The sequence below is a fragment of the Meriones unguiculatus genome, chromosome 3 (assembly GCF_030254825.1).
Source record: "Meriones unguiculatus strain TT.TT164.6M chromosome 3, Bangor_MerUng_6.1, whole genome shotgun sequence".
Lineage (NCBI taxonomy): Eukaryota > Metazoa > Chordata > Mammalia > Rodentia > Muridae > Meriones > Meriones unguiculatus.
This window is the reverse complement of record NC_083351.1, coordinates 68558348-68577701: the sequence shown is the minus strand read 5'-3', so window position 1 is coordinate 68577701 and position 19354 is coordinate 68558348. Positions and strand designations below refer to the sequence as shown.

The 19354-nt window shown below is 39.2% G+C and overlaps 1 protein-coding gene across 4 annotated transcripts in view; it reads left to right on the top strand.

Moving 5' to 3' along the window:
* Agk (acylglycerol kinase) overlaps positions 1-19354 on the top strand; it is a 72406-nt gene that overhangs the window by 12907 nt on the left and 40145 nt on the right. For all 4 annotated transcript variants that reach the window (XM_021661356.2, XM_060380133.1, XM_021661355.2 and 1 more), the window contains 3 exons: positions 9730-9769; positions 14725-14804; positions 19135-19210. In XM_021661356.2, coding sequence (XP_021517031.1) covers positions 9730-9769; positions 14725-14804; positions 19135-19210 — 196 coding nt within the window. The remainder of the gene's footprint in view (positions 1-9729; positions 9770-14724; positions 14805-19134; positions 19211-19354) is intronic.

The window sequence follows — 19354 nt, the reverse complement described above, 5'->3', positions numbered from 1 at the left end:
GCACTGGTTCAAGGAAGATGTATTATATTCTATTTTAGGCCCACTGAGTTTGAGGCCCTGACAGGGATAGGCAAGGGGAATGTTAGCTGCCAAGGGTAAATTATGCATGAGCTGCACTTGAGTAGACTTGATATACATACATATATATATATATATATATATATATATATATATATATATATATATATAGTTGGTGGAGATTATGGCTTCAGGAGTATCTTGGGCTTTGGGTCCCAGTATCCGGATATCTGAAAGCTCATGCTTTATCCTACTATCCCTTTAGAGCAGCCTCTGACTCTGCAGACAGTTGTTTGGGATCTGGCTTCCTCCACTGCAGCAGCTGCCTTAACAGTGCTGATGGTAGGAGGTTTATTCCTCTTCCTAGCTTCTCTTTGTTTCAGATTTTGTTGAAACTTTGATAAAGCAGTTTGTTTTGCTTTTTAGTCATTTCAAAGTTCATTCTGCACCACCCCACCCTCTATCCCTGTGCACAGGCTGATGCTGAAATTGGGGTTTTAATGGGTGCTATTTAAAGAAGCTCGTTTGTGGGCAATTAAATAACATGCTTGTCAGCCCAGATTTGATAGGGAATAAGGAAACCATTTTTTTTAACTTTAAAATACAATGAAGTTTAATTATATTCCCTTTCTTTTCAATTCCTTTTGTTAGATTATGTGGAAAACAGATTTCTTCCTTAAAAAATCGGTGTCTGTACTTTCCTGTTTCTAAGGGAGGTGCTAAGATGAAAGACAGAAAATATATTTAAGTTATATTTTGTCTTTCTGGCTTCACATAATTGGGGAAATTTTTATGTAGTGGTTTTACTTGTTCTAAGGCCTGTACAGAAATAATCATAGCTGAATGCTGAAAGCCGCGCTTCTCTAGGTAGTGACTGACATTTCAAATGTGTCATGTTTCAAAACAGCTTAATACTGATGTTAGTAGCTCTGAACTTTGTGTTTTCAGGTCAGAAGTTGTCCAGATCTGTCCTTGAGCTTTGAGCCCACAGTGAGTATCATCTCATGTGTGGTGTTTATAGAGAATTTGGTAGGTTGGTAGAGAAGGGAGGTTTTCTCTCAGCCTGTATGTTCTTGAGTACCCTAATGATCTCTGTGTAATAGTTTGTCTTCTCTTTTCCTCTAGATTTGAGTACCTTGCACATAACTGAAACTCAGAATATATTCCTTTACAATGACATTTGCCAATGTATAGTAATGGTCACTGGAACCCAGAGAGCTAGTGTTTTTTGGTTATCTAGTAAAGTAAATGATACATTTTTATGGAAAAAGAAATCTGGAATAAGATGTTTAAATGGATAAAAATGTATAGATGGAAGAAAATATAGAAGTAAATGAACCATGAAGAATGTCTTCTTAGAATTAGAAGCCACCAAGATGGCTCAGGGGATAAAGGTGTTTCCTGCCAGGACTGACAACGTGAGTTTGATTCCTAGGACCTACCAAGAGAAAACTGACTCCCGACATTGTCCTCTGACCTCTACACACTGCTGTGGGATAGTCGCCACACATATACATACATACACAAATAAATGTATTAATTAAAAATGAATTAGGAGTAGAAACATAAAAGAAAAGCTAGAGAGAAAAAGACGGCAGCTGAAGCATCCCCCAATGGTGGTACAATAAAGACCTCAGCAGAAATGTAGCCACCAGTTAGATATAGAGGCTGTATCTAAAGTGTAGAGAACTCAGTCCTTTTACTTGTGCTTTCCTGAATATCAGAACAATGCAGTAGGAAGAAACATTGGTATCTTCTGAGGACTTTGTGGTCGGGAGAAACATTGGAATCTTGTGAGGACCTGAGTATAGAATAAAAGAGCGAAAGTAGAATAATTTCCTATTCTAAGGAAAGAAAAGGCTTGCAGGATAAAGATGTTTCCACTTCCATTTCTCTCTGTCAATGGGTAGGTATTTGGGAAGCATAGACTGTAGAGCTGTCTTCTAGTTAAAGTCCTACAAAGCAATCTCACAGTACAGCTCAGTCATGAGAGAGACCCCTCAAGGATGCAATCTTTTGTTAAATAATTTCTTATTCTGAGCTGGAAGGGGAACAAGATGTGAGGAAGAAACAGGAGAGACCAGGAGATACTTGAAGAATTCACAAGTAATAGCTTATCTGCACAAGTATAGACAAGTATCTGTGATCTGATAATAAGACTTGGGAAAGGTGGTTTGGGGGTTTCTTATTTCAGAGTATAAAAGAATAGGCACCAAATTAGAGCTATTTAGAGCAGCTTTGGATTTTGTTAGAGTGCAGGCCTTCCTCTCTTGGGTAGAGGGCAAGTCTTTGCCGGATAAATACTACTGAATCATTAAAAGGTTGGGGTAGATTTGTGGGCTTTTTCCTAAGCCCGCCTGCAAAAAGTAAGACTATAATAGTACTGTCGTACCAGTGCAGTGAGCGAGTGTGAAGTGGGTGACTGATGAACAGTGGACTGGGCTCTGCTGTTGCTGAAAACATCTGTAGAAAGCAGTAGGGTGTTGGAGGAAAGCACAGTGTGCTGAGAAGCATGGTATTCAGTCCTAGTGCTAAGCCTCCAGTCACCTTCTGACAGTGTGCATGTCCCAGGCCAGAGCTTTCCTCACTAGGTCAGTTCTAGGACCATGAAGGGTTGTGAACAATCCTGAGTCTTTTGGGGTTAGAGACTGAGGTCCGGCTTCTATTTGTTTTCTTTGAATGCCATTAACAAACTGAGATTCACCGATGTAGTGAATTATGTTACCAGTGGGGTGGTATACCATTTGATTGATGGCAGTTGGGATGTATGGAAGGATCGTAAGGCAATGGGCTAAGTCATTTTCTTTTAACCTTAACATTTTAGGTTTCTTGGAACTAGGGCTTAGGGTTGTACACCTTTTACAAAAGTATTTATTTGCTCTGGCTTCTGTTTACCTTTTCTGTTTTGGCAAAGAAACAAAGATAGTAAAAGCAGGATTGTAGACCTAAGCATTGCTATCAGTATTCAGTAATCTATGTTTTGACAGTGAAACTCTGGGTTGAATCACAAATCTCATTCAGTAAGTGGGTTTACACATTTTGGCAAAGCGTGTTGGAAATGTTTTTAGTTTATTTTTTAATACCTTCCTGCTGGCTTGTTCCTCATTTCCTGTGTCCCTATTAAATTCACCTTATTCTCTGAAAAAAATTTTTTTTATCACTTTGTTTCTCTTCTCTTGCTCCTGGCTTAGCAAATAATAATTGTTGGTAAGTGCATTTGCCTTGCTTTATATTATTATTATTATTTTATTTTTTATATTAATTACAGTTTATTTACTTTGTATATATTATTATTTTTAAATGTCCCTTCCATTGTTGAATTAAGCCACCAACTAAAAAGTTACTGAATACCTTACTAGTATAGGAGGCTGTACAAATTACTGTACCTCACTAGCACAGGAGACTGCCTCATACTTGCCTACACTTCTGCTTGTAGTTGGTTAACTTTCTTGTTCTTTATCCACTTTCATTCAGCAGTATGACTGTGATAGGTTTTGATGCCAGCTGTTGCCTATGTGGCTCTTTGTTTTCTCTTATATACCTTTTATGGCATTGAAATGAAGAGAGTTGCCACTTAGTATAGAGCAACAATATTTTCTTCCTTTATACAACTTCAGGACTTTAGAGATGTAAAGATTTCTTTATTATTTTTGTGTGAGAGAGAGTTGAGAAGATACACATTTCCTTGGTGTCCATCATAGGGAGGCCCAGGAACAAGAAAAGGTGATGTCTGTAAAGACAGAAATACTAGAGTGGAGGGCCCCATAGCCTTTCAAGAATCTTTAGTATTTGGATTGTCGCCTTAGTGTTCTAACCTGTCACACTGACTTTTTCCTTTAGTCCTAAAATAACTGGACATTCTTTAGGAAGGAAAGATTCAATATTCTTTTCAGTAGGATGCACTTCCCTCTGCTGGGTCAAAGGTCTATCTGTCTCTTAGGCAAAAGTGAGGTGGCCACTGTTTTCTCATGTGAAATAGGGGTACCTGCAGCAGTCTTTATCTCTTTGGGAGAGAGTCTGGAATATGAAAAAGAGGTTGAAATGTGTAATTGGAAAAAGCTGAAAAAAAGTAGTCATTCTCTTTTCACTTTTAGCTTTGTTGTCATTTGTTTTTCTATTCCTCCTTTTCCATGGACAACCAGTGAGCATAGCCCCTGGCAATGTGATGACTAATTATTTTAGGAAGCCTGAGTAAGTCGCTGTGGTTGCTGTAAACATCTAAACTTTAAATCTATTTTGTGCAAAGCAAAGATAGTGTTTGTATGCACCAAGGGAAAACTGGTGGTAGAAATTGCTGAACAATTTGCCTCTAACTGTAGTAGGAAATATCTTTTTTGGGAAATAGGATGGATCAGTGTAATTCTTCTCTTCATGCAAAGCTGTTATTGAAGTAACAACTTATCTTATTTTGTAGTCCTAAAGTAATAAATAAAGCATTTATGGCTTGGAATAAATTGAGAGCATCCTGTTACCTGTAGTAGCAGGCAAGTTCATATTCTTTTAAAGCCTCAGGCAACAACATCAGCAGATATGTTTTCTTCCTTTTTTCTAATCCAGAAGCTTCTAATTTCTTTCTGTCAAAGAGCTTCCATTTGTGCTCTGAATAGGTATTCAGGGACCCTTCTTGATATGACTACCACTTGTAAATTGTATTTGCCATTAGTGCCCCATAGGCTTCTTGGCTGTATAGAAAGAACATAGGCTGCCAGTTGATGTACAGTCAGTTTTCTGTGTTTGGTAGCTAGGTCTCGGGCTCACATTCAGACTCATGATTCTTTAGATATCTGGATTTTTCTGACACTGGAATGTTCTCAGGCTTCATGGTATACAGAAAGGAACTCTTTGCTTTGGTTTTTAAGAGTACCAATTGCATCCTCTTCTGCATGTATATATTCACACAGCCTGAGGTCCTTCTGACCTGGCAGCGTTCCCATGACAGTATAGATTTTTTCATGCCTGCCCTTGACTATACTGGAGAGCTGTCTCAGATGATGTGCTGGTTCAGGATTGCCAGGTACTCATATAAGAATAACCTTCAGTTTGCCTTCAAGGATGAAGTGTGCCTTCTGAATACTGAGTCAATTTTCCTGTTCAAACATTTGCCACTTATTTATTAACAAGTATTCACTATCTACAGGAGTCAGTGCTGTGGATTGTACAGGAGAAAATGCCAGCAAATTATCCCTTATTAAAGAAGCTCATAATCCAGAAGGGAAGACAAGATGAACAGTTCCATGTATGGTAGGGTAAAGGCAGGGGTGGTTTGTATTTTTTTTTTTTTAATTTTTTTCTCCAAATTTGTATTAGTTGCTCTTAATACTATGACCAAAATGGACAGAAGCAACATACAACAGTGGACAGAAATCTTACTTCAATTCACTGTTTTTTTTTTTTTTTTTTTTTTTTTTTTTTTGTGGATTACAGCCCATCATACTGGGGAAGGCTTGATAGAGGGAGCATGTGGTGATGGAGCAGAAGGCAAGAGGGTGCAGGCTGGAACCAAGGACAGGATCTCTTTCCTTACTGACTCCATAGTGACCCCTCAGTCAGCTAGGCACTACCTCCTAAGGTACTATGGCTTTCCAAACAGCACCATAACCTGGGGACTGGGTGTCTGAAACATTTAAACCATAATATCTGAGGAGAGATAAAACAACTGAATTCTTGGAGGTCTGACCTCCAGTACCTTTTAGGAGAAGCAAAACATGAAGTGTAAAAGCAACATCAAAGGGAATGATGGGAAATAAGGAAAACTTAACCCTTTCCTCAGTTATCACCTCACTTTTTCTGTCTTCTTTCTTTCTTTACATTTTTAAAATTTTAAAAATAGATTCCTTTCTCATACAATATATCCTGATTATAGTTTTCTGTCCCTCTACTCTTCCCAGTTACTCCCCACCTTCAGTCGCTTCTGGATCCACTCCATTTTTGTCTCTCATTAGAAAAGCATAGGCTTCTAAGAGATAACACCACACATGACAAAACAAAGCATAATAAGATGAAGCAAAAACTTTCATATCGAAGTTGGACACAACAACCAAATAGGAGGAAGAGAGTCTCAAGAGTAGACAAAAGAGTCAGAGACCAACTTATTCTCACAGCTAGGAGTCCCATAAAAGTGCTAACCTAATAGCTATCATATATACATGTAGAGAACTTGGGGTAGATCCATGTAAGCCCTGTGCTTTCTGATTCAGTCTCTGTGAGCTCATTTGCACCTTGCTTAGTTAATTCAGAGAGTCATGATCTCTTGGTGTCCTCCATCCACGCTTTCTTCCTCCTCTTTTGCAGGATTCTCTGAGTTCTGAGGGGTGGGATTTGATGGAGACCTCCAGTTTAGACTCTTTTTCTGCCTAATGTCTGGCTGTGGGTCTCTGCATCTGTTCCCATATGTTGCTGGAGAAAGCCTCTCTGATAATGACTAAATAAGGCACTGATCTATGAATATAGTAGAATATGATTAGGAATCATTCTATTGATTTTTTTTTTTTTTTAAGAACAGTCACATTTGGTTTTACTGTAGGTCTCTGGATTATCTAGTTTCTGCTTCTTGGTTACCCAAGTAGTGTTGTAGTGTGAGTTCCTTCTTGTGGAGTGGGCCTTAAGTCAAATCATACAGTGGTTGGCTACTCCCACCAGTTCTGTGCCACCATTGCCCTAGTGTATTATGTAATCAGGACAAATTGCAGGTCAGAGGTTTTGTGGCTGGGTTAGCATCCATGTTTCTTTTTCTATAGCCTGCAGAGCATTTTCCAGTACTAAAGAGACTAGAATGTAGGGGTGAGGGCTCTATCTAGGTACCAGTTAGACTTCTCCATGTCTAATGAGTTGTGAGGGTGATAGTGCTTTATCGGGGGTGCCTGCTGGAGTTGGAGGATGGGATATAGCCACTAGTTGGGGGAAGGAGGTTAGGAGAGATGGTCTGTGCGATCCACAGTCCTCTCTACAGCTATAGCTATCACTTTTCATCCAGAGGTGCTACAGTATCTGGCTCATCACAATCGCTTTGTTTTTTTGTCACATAGTTATTTTCTTGTTAGTTCTAGCAAAATTATATTTCTGAAACAATTTTTGGAAATTTTTGAAGTAGTTTTTAGAGTTTGCTTTAGATCATCAGAATATAGGTGACTATAGCTACCTGTAGGCTTGGCATTTGTGGACTGAACCAATTGCAGATAAAGTATTCCGAAAAAAATTAAATCTACATGGAATATGTATGTATTTTTTTGCTTGTCTGTGTCTGAACAATATACTGCACTGTTTATATAAGCTTTTATCTTGTATGAAATGTTCAGAGTAGTGATTTGGGTATCTGTGGTAGGATAGGGCTGTCCTGGATCCAGTGTCTGTAGGATACTGAGAGACTGTCTATCTTAGTGCAAGGACTCTTTTTTTTTCTTTGAGAATGTATTTGTCTTTTACAGACATCCTGGTTCTGAGAGGAAGATCAAGATAGTTTATGTGATTTAGATATTAGAGTTAACTATGATTATATTTAGATTTTGTTTTTGTACGATCTAAGTCAGTGCATATTCTGGCTTTCCTGTAGTATTCCATTTTGCACATTAGATTAAAATTCTTTTGATTTTGAAGAGCATTCTGAAAAATCAAGCAGATTTTTATAAAAAACATGAGACATACAATCTTAAAATATTTCTCACTGGTTAATTATCAAAATATGTGTCGCAACGAAGTATTTGGGGGGAAATAATCCGACGCACTGCCGTGTGCTCTTGTAAACACTGGTATGTTCTTGTACACACTAGGGTAGTTCTTGTTAGCTAGTGCCTGGGAATAATGGTTGAAACAAAGCAAGGTGAGTTCCCTGCTCACGACCCCAGAAGAGCCAGTGCCCTCTGGTGGTCTGTCAAGCATAGTGGTTGGACCCTGGAAAGAAGCAGAGGTGGGCAGACATGAACAAAGATAGAGGAGTCTGTCCTGTTTATAGAGAGAGGACATAGAGCATAGACAGTACATAAGGAGGTCAGCGGATAAACGCTGGGAGCAATGGGAAACCGGCCTATCGGAAAAACATCAAAAACACGAGTTTGGGAGAATCCAGGTGTGAAGACTAGAAGCAGGATTACCGGGGTTACTTGGAAGCAGATGGTGGTTTATGCAGTCCAGGAAGCTTTAGTGACTGTGTCATTATTGCCACTAAAAACCTGGTAACACTCTGTGCCCAGTGATGCCTGGGAATTCACTGTTTCACCATTCCAGAGTGTCTATATGGAAATAGGTGTGAAATACCAAGTAAACTGCAAAGGCTTATCACTGTGTGATTTTTAAAAATTAAGTTTGTACCCTGTAGTGTATGTGTTTGAATTGCTAATGTTGGAATGGTTCTCTAGGGGCATTTGATGGAGGGATGCAGGGAGAAAAACAGAGTTGGATGGGATAGGGGAGAAGGTTGCACAAGTCCCCTGCCACCTGGGCAGCTGTGCAGAGTAACACAGCTAGTGTAGCCTGAACTTGGTTGTCAGGACCACCTGTGGAGCAGACCTCATAACAGATCAGTGCCCCTCAAATCTATTAATGTGTGCTTTTGAGGTACTGGAGCCATTATAATTTTCCTGGGACATTGTTCCTAGCTTTCAGGCTGTTTACCATTTTGTGTTGCTTGACTGTGGAAGACAGGCTACAGGCAACAGCTGTGACAAACATATATAGATTATTTTTATCCTCTCTCATCCTTAATTTTCAGTATGAGTCTTGAAATAACTCTCAAAATGCCAGATCCAGGTCTCCAGTGTTATAAAGGTGGTCAAGGAATATATGTAAAGCAACCCCTTTTTCTTTTAAAATTCTTTTCTTCTGTTATTTTCTTAACAAAACCAAGTGTGTAAGTGCAAACTCAGGTTTGAAGACTGGTCTTTGCAGGCACTATGCACCATTTAATGTGCTCTTACATCTTGGAGACCTTTATGTTAAACATACGATTGCATTCTGATATAATGTTTTCATATTTGGAAGCCAAACTTTTACTTCTTATTTCCATTTATGGTATATTAGATATAGATATACAGATAGTGATATTAAGAAAAATAGGAGTCTCAGAATGGTAGCAGAAGCAGCTAAATATCAAATTTAGCTTTGGCAAATGACCCAAGTAATGTCCATTGAATAAGAAAAATTCAAGACACGTATATTAGTTTTCTACTGTTGCCTAATAACTTAGAGTTTAACATACCATCAATATTTATCTAACCATTTTATGAGCCAAAGTCCAGGGGTTGACAAGGCTTGCCATTCCTTCTGGAGGCTCTGAGGGGAGGAACCACGATGTCAGTGTTCCTGGGCTCACAACCCCTTCCATCTTTAAAGCCAGCAAGTGATCACCCTCCCAGACCAAGGCCAGAAAAAGCTGCTCAGCTTGAAAGACCTAGTGAGCAATGCAGGATGCCATCACTATCTTGAAGCCCTAAATTAATCTGCATTTCCTTGTTGCCATGTGGAGTCACAGATCTTCAGGTTCTGGAAATTAGGCTGTAGGAGTTCAGGCGTCTAGGGCATTGTTCTGCCTACCGGAATGTGGAAATAGCTAACACAAGCTTTCACTCAGAGAATGTATTTCCTGAATGTGCTCCTGATTTGGTATCAGGTCTTTAAGAAATCTTCACTTAAGGTACTTTTTTTTTTAACCCATCAATTCTGTTTGGGTCTTAATCTCTAAGAATGTTAATGCTGGGTCTCTTTTGTTTCCTTTGACAGTGATAACCTGCTAAGAAGAGCAGCCTGTCAAGAAGCTCAGGTAATGCCATTTCCTGTGATAAAATTAGATTGCCCCTTATCTCCATGGTGCAGGAGACACAGCTTCTCCAGGGACTTACTTACATGGGGTCTTGCATCAGTGCAGTTTGGCTATTTTTCCCCCACTTCCAGATGGATCAGGCCGTTAGCCAACTCTGAGTAGAATGGGTGGAAGTTAGCCATCTGGTCAAGAACAGTTCTGACGCCCACCATGTTAGACTTGTTTACTTCTGGATCACTCCCAAGAACACATAATCTGACTGGCTGAAGAGCTAGGAATTGGCATGTGTTTGCAGTTAGCCTTGAAGATCTGGCTAAATCCTGAATCATTCCTGATGGAATAGCCCCCAGGGATGCTGGTTTAGAGCAGATGTTACCTCTGAAAGTCAAATCTTATTAAAATTGTTGACTCCGACATTTAAAGCCCATCTTCCTAACATAGCTGATTCATAGCGTTGCCCTGCCATCCAGTTCCATGAGATCCCGCTTAAGCATCAGTTCATCTGGCTGTGGTGATGATAGTTGAATTGCAAATCCTTTCAGATTTAAGACCCTGGCTTTGCTATCTTTTCTATTTGTAATTTGTGCCCTGCAGATGGACTTCCATGACTCAGTATCTTTTTGTTACATGCCATTTAAGCTTATGATGTCAGAAATGGCTAAAGAGATGTATAAAGGTTAAAATGGCAAAGAAAACACATTTAGTAGAAATGGTGTCAAACGTTTATTTCTGAAGTGTTTTCATAGATGATAATAACAATAGGTACTATTAATAAATCCTTCTTTGGTTCTAAATATGCTTTATGAATTTAATTTTATAATTGCACTCATGTACTAGCTAGTATAGCATCAAGTTATTTAAAATTAATTTAAAGAAACTTTAAAATTTATTTTAAAGATCGACATGATGGTTCACACCCATAGTTCCAGCTTCCAGGAAGCCGAGGCAGGAGCTTCAGACCAGCCTGAGCTATTCTGTGAGGCCCTCTCTCAAAAATAAGCTTTTGGATTATTTTTAATTTGCACAATATTTATCCTCTCTTATAAGTCTCAGTATGATACTCTGGTACATATATGCAATGCTTAATGATCAAATCAAGGTAGTTACCAGTAAACCTTAATGTTGAATTCCAGGTGCTGATACACCACCTCTTACTTAAGGTGAATCCCCTGCATCTGTTCATCCTGAATTCCACCTCCTCTTACTTTCCCAGGAACAAGGTCTTGTTAGGTACTTCACCACATACTGACCTCCTTACTGTTCTATTCTTTCACTCCTCTGCACATGTTTAGCTCCTTTAATGTGACTAAAGGTGGATTGATTTTCTGCTTTTCTCTGCTTTTCCTGTGTTCTTCTTACAGTCTAAATTATTGAGTGCTTAAAAATATCATGTAAACTCAACACAACTTTTATAAACTTCTTAATCCATTATAGATGAGACTTGAATTTACAAGTATGGTTAGGAATTATAGGGACTAAGAAATGAGGACAAGAAGGGACAGTCTACTGCTATAGATCTGGCATTTGTTTGACTGGTGGGTTGTCTCTTATTAGAGTTTCTACTAGTAGATTTCTATTGCTGAGAAGAGACACCATGACCACAACTCTTATAAAGGAAGACATTTAATTGGGGCTGGCTTACAGATTCAGAGGTTTAGCACATTGTCATCATGGCTGGCTGGAAACTTAGCAGCATGCAGGCAGACATGGTACTGGAGAGGTAGCTGAGAGTTCATCCAAATCGGCAGACAGCAGCAAGGGAATGCCACATTGGGCCTGCGTGCATCTGAAACCTTGAGCATCTGAAACGTCAAAGCCCACTCTCTAGTGACACATTTCCTCCAATAAAGCCACACCTACTCCAACAAAGCCACACCTCCAATAATGTCACTTTCTATTAGTCTGTGGGGACCATTTTTATTCAGAACACCATATTCCACTTCCTGGCCCCCATAGGCTTATAGCCATAACCTAATGCAAAAAAGCAGTTAGTCCAACGTCAAAAGGTCCTATATTCTATCATAGTCTCAACCATGTTTAAAAATCCACAATTCAAAGTCTCTATACTCCTGGCAGTCTCTTAACTATAACCTCCTGTAAAATCAAAATGAAAAAAAGAAAAAAGCAGATCACATACTTCTAACATAGAGTGGCACAGGATATACATTACCATTCCAAAAGGGAGGAAAGGGGAGCATAGAGAGGAAATACTGGGCTAAAGCAAGACTGAAAACCAGCTGGGCAAATTCCAAACTCTGCATCTCCATGTCTGGTATCAAATTACTCTTCAGATCTCCAACTCTTTTCAGCTTTGTTGACTACAACACACTTCTTTGTCTTGGGCTGGTTCCATTCACTCTTAATAGCTCTTCTTGGCAGGTATCTTATGGCTCTGGCATCTCCAACATCTTGGGGTCTTTCCAGGCAGTTCAGGCTTCACCTTTACAGTTTTACACAATGGCCTCTCTGGGCCTCCATGAAGGGACATGTCTATGCCTGGCTAAAATGGCTTTCCTTAGTTACAGAGGGAGATTTTGTAACTTCTTTCTTGTATCCTTGACTCAAAACTCAGGACCACATGGCTGAAGTTGCAAAGTTCTGCTGCTTGCTGGGGTTAGAACATGTCCCCTTGTTCAAATAAACTTTTACTAGCTTTCTGTTTTTGATAGTTTCTTTCACTGCCTAACTGTGGCTGTCCTGGAACTCCCTCTGTAGACCAGGCTGGCCTTGAATTCTGAAATCTGCCTGCCATTGCCTCCTTAGTGCTGGGATTAAAGATGTGTGCACCTGGCCCTAAGCTTTTCTTTTAATTCCTTTTCATTAATTGGAAGCTTAGCTGCGTGGTGTCTTCCTCTAAGGCCACCACTACCTTTATTCTACTCAGTATCACACTTTTGTTTAATCCGTTTATACTTCCTCATACTCCATTTTTCCTCCAACAGTACATTTTGTATTTTTATTTGCTCAGCTTGCTTCTTTTCATTAATGTCTGCATAAGATGAGCCACTAATAGCCATACAACACAGTTGATGCCAAGTTGTTTGGAAATGTCCTTTTCTTTTCTTCTGAAACCTTTTGAGCTGGGTTCTCACAGTTCAAACCACCCTTAGTACCACTGTCTTCCATGCTCCTACTGGTATGGCCCATTAAGCCCCATGGAAAATGTCCAGTCACTTTTCTAGTCCAAAGTCCCAAAGTGTCCCATATTCTTCCAGGCAAAACCATTGTCAAGCCTGTCACAGCAATACCCTACTCCTGGTACAAACTTCTGTTTTGGTTAAGGTTTCTAATGCTGTGAAGAGAAACCATGACTATAACAACTCTTATAAAGGGAGGCATTTAATTGGAACTGGCTTACAGGTCAGCCATTTAGTCTATTATCATAATCACATGCAGGTAGACATGGTCATAAGGAGGTGGCTAATAGTTCTACATCCAAATCAGCAAAAAGCAACAAGACAGTGCCACACTGGGCCAGGCTTGAACATCTGAAACCTCAAAGCCCACCCCTCAGTAACACACTTCCTCCAACAAGGCCACACCTACTCCAACAAAACCACACCTCCAATAATGGCACTCCCTATGAGTCTATGGGAGCCATCTTCATTCAGACCACCACAGCTAGGTTAGTTAGTTCATTCTAGAATGGCATGGATTGGAACTGAACAAATTATGATATTTAGAGATTTAGCAGGAAAATGCCAGTATCTAAGAATACAATGAGAACAGGACAGGTAGTTTTTATAAAGAAAATGGACAGGTAGTTTTTATAAAAAAAAAATCTTTTTGAAGTATTTGGGAAACGATGTGCGTGCGTGCGTGCGTGCGTGCGTGTGTGTGTGTGTGTGCGCGTGTGTGCGCGCGCACTTGTCTGTGCAGGTGTGTATGGAGGCCAGAGGTTAGCATTGGCATGCCATCCTCAAGAGCTTTTTCTACCTTATTTTTTGAGACAGTGTCTCTTACTGAACTTGGAGCTTGCTGTTTCAGCTAGACTGGCTGGCAAGGTAGCGCCCAGGATCTCCCAACACTGGGATCATAGGCATACACTGACACTCTTAGCTTTTTACCTGGGTGCTGGGGATCTCAACTCAATTTCTAAGGCTTGCACAACAAGCACTTTTTATTTACCCACTGAACAATTCCCCCAGCTCAGAGGGTTGTTTATTCAGAAGCAAGATGTAGAACGGACCTCTAATGGACAATCAGGAAGGTGGGCAGATTTAGAATGAGTTATTTAATACAATATTTTTATTATATAACATTTTTCTCTAATCTTTACTTTATACTTCTTTTCTAGAATTCTGCTGCCATAGCTTAGATTTGCTTTTTAACACCCAAGACCTGAAGTTTTTGCCCTTTTATTGTTTTTCTATCATTATTCTTTTCATCAACTGTCTTCTCCAGTCTACAGTAGTAGCTCCCATTCTGCTGCCAGTTTGAATCTTCACATTTAATCTTTTACCTCTTGATTCCATTTCAGCCTTGGAGCCAATAGAGTAGAAAAGGTTTGAGTAATGGGTTTCTTCTGTGTATAAGATGTGAAAATAAGCTGGTAACATAGATTCCTCTGGAGTACATTTTAGTAATGAACTGAAGGAGAAAGGATTGTAGCATGAAAACTGAAGGCATATGGGTTAAATTCCTCTTCTCATAGCCTGTGGCTTTGTAGGTTGTATACTTGTAATAAAGTCAGCAATATTTTCAGAGAAAAGGTCCTACCACGGGTCAGTGGAGTGAGTTTTTATCCTTACGTAAAAGTGGGCTTATTGTCATTGAATAACAGCACACTTTTGTCATTTTGCTTATGAGAGTTCTGTTATAGAGATCATGACTGAGCTTTTGTTCTTTGGCTGGAAGTCTTTGGGTTGAAAAAAATGTATGTGATCGCTAGTGAAAAAAGCATTTACTTGAAAGCTGTTTTTTTCTTTCTTTCTTTCTTTCTTTTTTCTTTTTAGGTGTTTGGCAACCAGCTCATTCCTCCCAATGCACAAGTGAAGAAAGCCACAGTCTTCCTCAATCCTGCAGCTTGCAAAGGGTATTTCAGTTTGTGACTTATAGTTTTTCTAAAGGCAAAAGACAAAGTCTCCACAGAGGCAGGTGGTTAGACTGTAGGACTAGAATGAGTGGGACCAATACTGTGCAGCCATGGTAGTCATGCTCAAAGTGGAAGTAACAGTTACTATGAAATAACCTTGCCATAAATTGCTGTTCAATAAACACCAAGGATTTGTATCAGCTTGGGAGTGGTCCTCCTGGGAATGGTTGTTCTGCTTTGCATAACTGTGTTCGGCTGTCACTATAGACAAAGTTGTGCAGCGGTGACCTAGAGCACTGTGGACTCAGGAGGACAGTGTATTCTTTCCAGAGAAGGGAACCTGCACCTGGTCTCGGATGGTAATGTTCACTATTACCAAACGAGGATGTGGCCTATGGAGCATACCTAGGAATAAGAATGACTTATCTTCAGTAACTGTTGTATGAAGGGATTGTGGGGAATCAAGTGTGAAGAATAGCTGGGCTTTAGCTAGAAATGGTGTATTTGTTGGTTAGTTGATTGTACCCATTGTGTCACACTGAAATAGAGGGGTACTGTGAAGGCAAGGAGAGGGTGTGGAGGAACCCAAAACTACCATGAGTGTGGAAAAAAAAAAGCCATAAGCAGAAAAAAAGTTTACAGTGTTAGGTGGTTAAATTTACTTTTGAAAAATAGAATGAAAGAATTGAAGAGGGGAAAAATGATTCTTGTTTCCAATGTCTAGATCAATTGTGCTTCCTGAGGTTTGAGTAATTGGTGAATATATATTAGGTAGGATGATATAAAGTTGAAGTCACATGATCAATAATGAGTAATTGGGGCCAGATTTTAAGTGTTCAGGCTCTGTTGTCTGGAGCAAAAAGAAGCAGGGATCCCAAGAAGCAGTTTCTGTGGGATCTTTTGGGGAAGCTTGAGCATGACTTCACAATGAAAGGTATATTAACCCCTTCTATAAATTATGCCTACAGATTATGCAGGTTAACCTTGCTTAATAGAAGTTTGCTGGACTTGGTTAAGGCTACTTATCTGTAAACACACCAATTTTCATATCAGTAATAAACAATACTGTTAAGCCCTTAAACAACACAACCAGGACACCCAGTACCTCAGTCACTGTGGCCTGGTGAGCAGTGGAGAGCTCAGTGTGTATCTGTGTATTTTTCTGCTTCTGCTTCTAGAATATTCTGAGTTACTTAGCCTCCTAAATCCTCAGTTTACTCAACTATAAAACTAAACAACAAAATGGACACAAAACCAAAATACACACCTTGAGAATCACCATATAGAATTTGGATATCTTTTGTATTAAATGCAATGGTGCTTATGAGTGTGTTGCTAGTATCTAGCTGAGTTCAGAACATTCTCTACTTTGTACTCCTATTTTTCCCAAGAATTCTTACAAGTACCCTTTTACCCTTCTTTAAAAGTAGCTATTTTGTGTGCTTATCATTTAGAAATCTTTAATTTCTGGTGAAAAAGTTTTGGCCGTTTCCTTACATTATAATCAACTATTGTAAGTTCTTGCTTCTAAGGTATACTTGGTTGTAGGGTTTTTTGTTGTTTTGGGTTTTTTTTGCTGCTGTTTTGTTTTTTTTCCCTAGCCCACATTGTTTTTATATTCATAACTTAATTTTTTAGAAATTAAGGTGGTTCTTACATTTTACATATAACTGCTTGTACTAAAAGGTTTTTTTTTCCTATTCCATATGAGTGTGTATGTCTGAGCACATGTGTGCACAAGCATATAAAGGTCTGAGGCTGATCTTCAATTGCTCTTCCAGTTTATTCATTGAGGTGAGGTCTCTGAGTCAAACTCAGAGCTTGTCAGTATGGCTGCTGTCCCTAACCAGCTTCCTGTGGAGATCCCCTGTCCCTGTCTCAGAGGCTCAGCTGGCTGTCACACCCTTGGGCACTTATGTGGGTTTGGGGGATCTGAACTCCCAAGTCCTGAGCTTGTTCAGCTAGCCTTAACCATCACTGAGACATCATAGCCCATTTAGCCTTCTAAAAGTAAAGCGGATACTTGTTTGCAGTACTTTGTCTAAAGAAAGGTTAAAGTGCTGCCATAGGTGACCTCCTATAACCAGGTGGATCCCTGCATGCATCTAGGACACGGAGATTCTGAAACTCCCCAGCACCTTTGGTTTTAAAGCTTTTACTATTTAATGGCCCCATTTTTTTCATCGTGGCCATGTGCTAACACAAAATGTATAATTTATTTTACAGCTATCTCATTATGTAGGACTGGTTTAAAACTTCAATAGAACCTTAAGAAATAAGATAGCTATGTGTTTAGTGTTAATAAATAATACATTAAAGAAGTAATTATCTTGTGTAGTTCCTGAGTCTAGAAATTGCCGTAAGTACATAAAGTTTTTATTCAGGCCTGGTGCTATTGCACCCTTAATTATGTAATAAATAATGTATTTCTTACTGGCAGCAATTGTTTGTCAATCTGAAGAAAAGTCTTTTTGCTTTATTTTAGAGATTTCCTGAACCTGTGGCATCATGTAGTGAATGAACAGCAAATGTTCAGATTGTCTTAAACTCACAGGAGGTACACATGTGTTATGGCAGATGACATGGCAGCTTCAGACCTCGTCAGAGTTTTGCTTTTAGGAAACAGATCTGACCACTCCCAGCAGTTCTGTTCTGATCATTCCAGCAGTGGGAGCATCCCTTGCAACGTCCCTAGATTCACCCTTTATCTCTGGGTTAGAGTGCAGAAATGGTGAGGGGGAAAGGGAATTTGTTTCCATGTAGCTTTTCATACTGATTCTAGTAATTAGTCAAGTACAAGAGAAGGTGGCAAATATTTAACTTGCTTGTATTCTCAATTAGGGCTGATGGTTTTTGTGAAATTTTGTGCAATCTTTTCAGTTTCTCTCTTAAGTTCACAACAAGGAATGTTTGTTTTGTTGCCATTTAGTGGCTCTAGCTTTTCAGTGAAGATGGTGAATTTTTTCTGTGCTCAACTCTTAAGTAGTCGTCATTAGTTGCCTTTGTATTTCTCGTATAAATATCCTTAAGAAAGATGAAGCATGGATCATTTGTTTTTAAGGAACCTGTTTTAGACAGAGAGCTAAGTGAATATGTGTATAGAAGTTAGATGTTTTAATACTGTTTTCATTTTGTGTGTATGGGTGTACGTGAGCTAGGTGGGATAGTCGTAAATACCAGGGTAAAGGACAGGCTGACTAGTTTTTTTATTTCAACTCTGCCATTTGTGTGGAGAGACGATTTGCTATTTCTGCCTTTGATCCCTAGAGGGTTCTTGAATCTTGACCTGAATTGAACAGGAGTGTACTTATGGAATGATGTTTATGAGAAATCCACAAACCCATCCAAAGGTTGCTTAATGATTTCTCTGATTGTAGAGCATCACAGTCATGTTGTTTTGTCTTTCCTCAGCATTTACCTGTCTACATTTGGAGATTTATTCACTCATTATTAGTACTCTAATTCATGAGGTACTTAGTAAGTACCTTTGAAATAGCCTAGAAGTTGGAGGAATCAAGAATTAATAAGAACTGGTATCTTTGTAAGCGTCATATCTAGTCCTAAAGATAGTTTTGAAAGCTATCCTCACCATGTGTTGAAAAGATTGCTGATTGACAGATAAGTAAAGTGCTAAAGGAACAGCAACAGGCTTCTGGGCTTGGGAGATGTCAACCAGCTTCTCATTAATTATCCTCGTTAGTCATCTATGCTTATAAATACCTTTGACTTTCCCTTTCCTAGCAAAAATTCAGCTGTCATGAAAAAGACTTTTGAGCTATCTTTACAGATTTAAAGATTTGGAATGACCTGTAGTGTTTTAAGCATTAAAAAATGATGTGTCTTCTTCTAGAAGATCGTGCTGATTAGTAAAGGATTAAATAAATCTGTTTTTTTCCCCTGGGCCATGTGAATAATGTTATAGTTAGTACCTCTACTCCTGTTAGTAGAATAGAAGTAAGTTCCAGTAAAACAGACACATATGCTGTGAGAGTGAGAGCTCTTCAGACAAGCCCTGCTTTCTGTCTTGCTCTATCTGCTCCACTGCTGTATATGGCATTCGGAATTCTCAGTGGATCAAGCTTTGTTATTTTGAGTGGCGCTCTATCTCCTGTTCATTGTTTGTCTATAGAATGTAGCATCCCAGATGTATATAAACTGATTATATGAGACAAGGAACAAACTATTTTTCTATCTATGGTAACTCACTGTTGAACTTCCTATACTTGAACAAATAGGAAAGTCTGTATTTTCTAGGGTACATGGTTAAAGTTTTTATTCTCAGCCTGAGAATGTGTCTTAAAATATTGCTTTTTTTTTCCTTTGTCTACAGCAAAGCCAGAAGTCTCTTTGAAAAAAATGCTGCACCAATTTTACACCTATCTGGTATGGATGTGACTGTCATCAAGGTGAGACTGACTCTAGAGTCTTTATTCACACAAGACCACCACTTCTGATGTATTCTTTCCTCTTACCCTCTAAGAGGAAGGTAAGCTTTTCATTTCAGCACAGGCCCAGATGGGTGTGTGGCGCACAGGCTCACATGGGTGCAG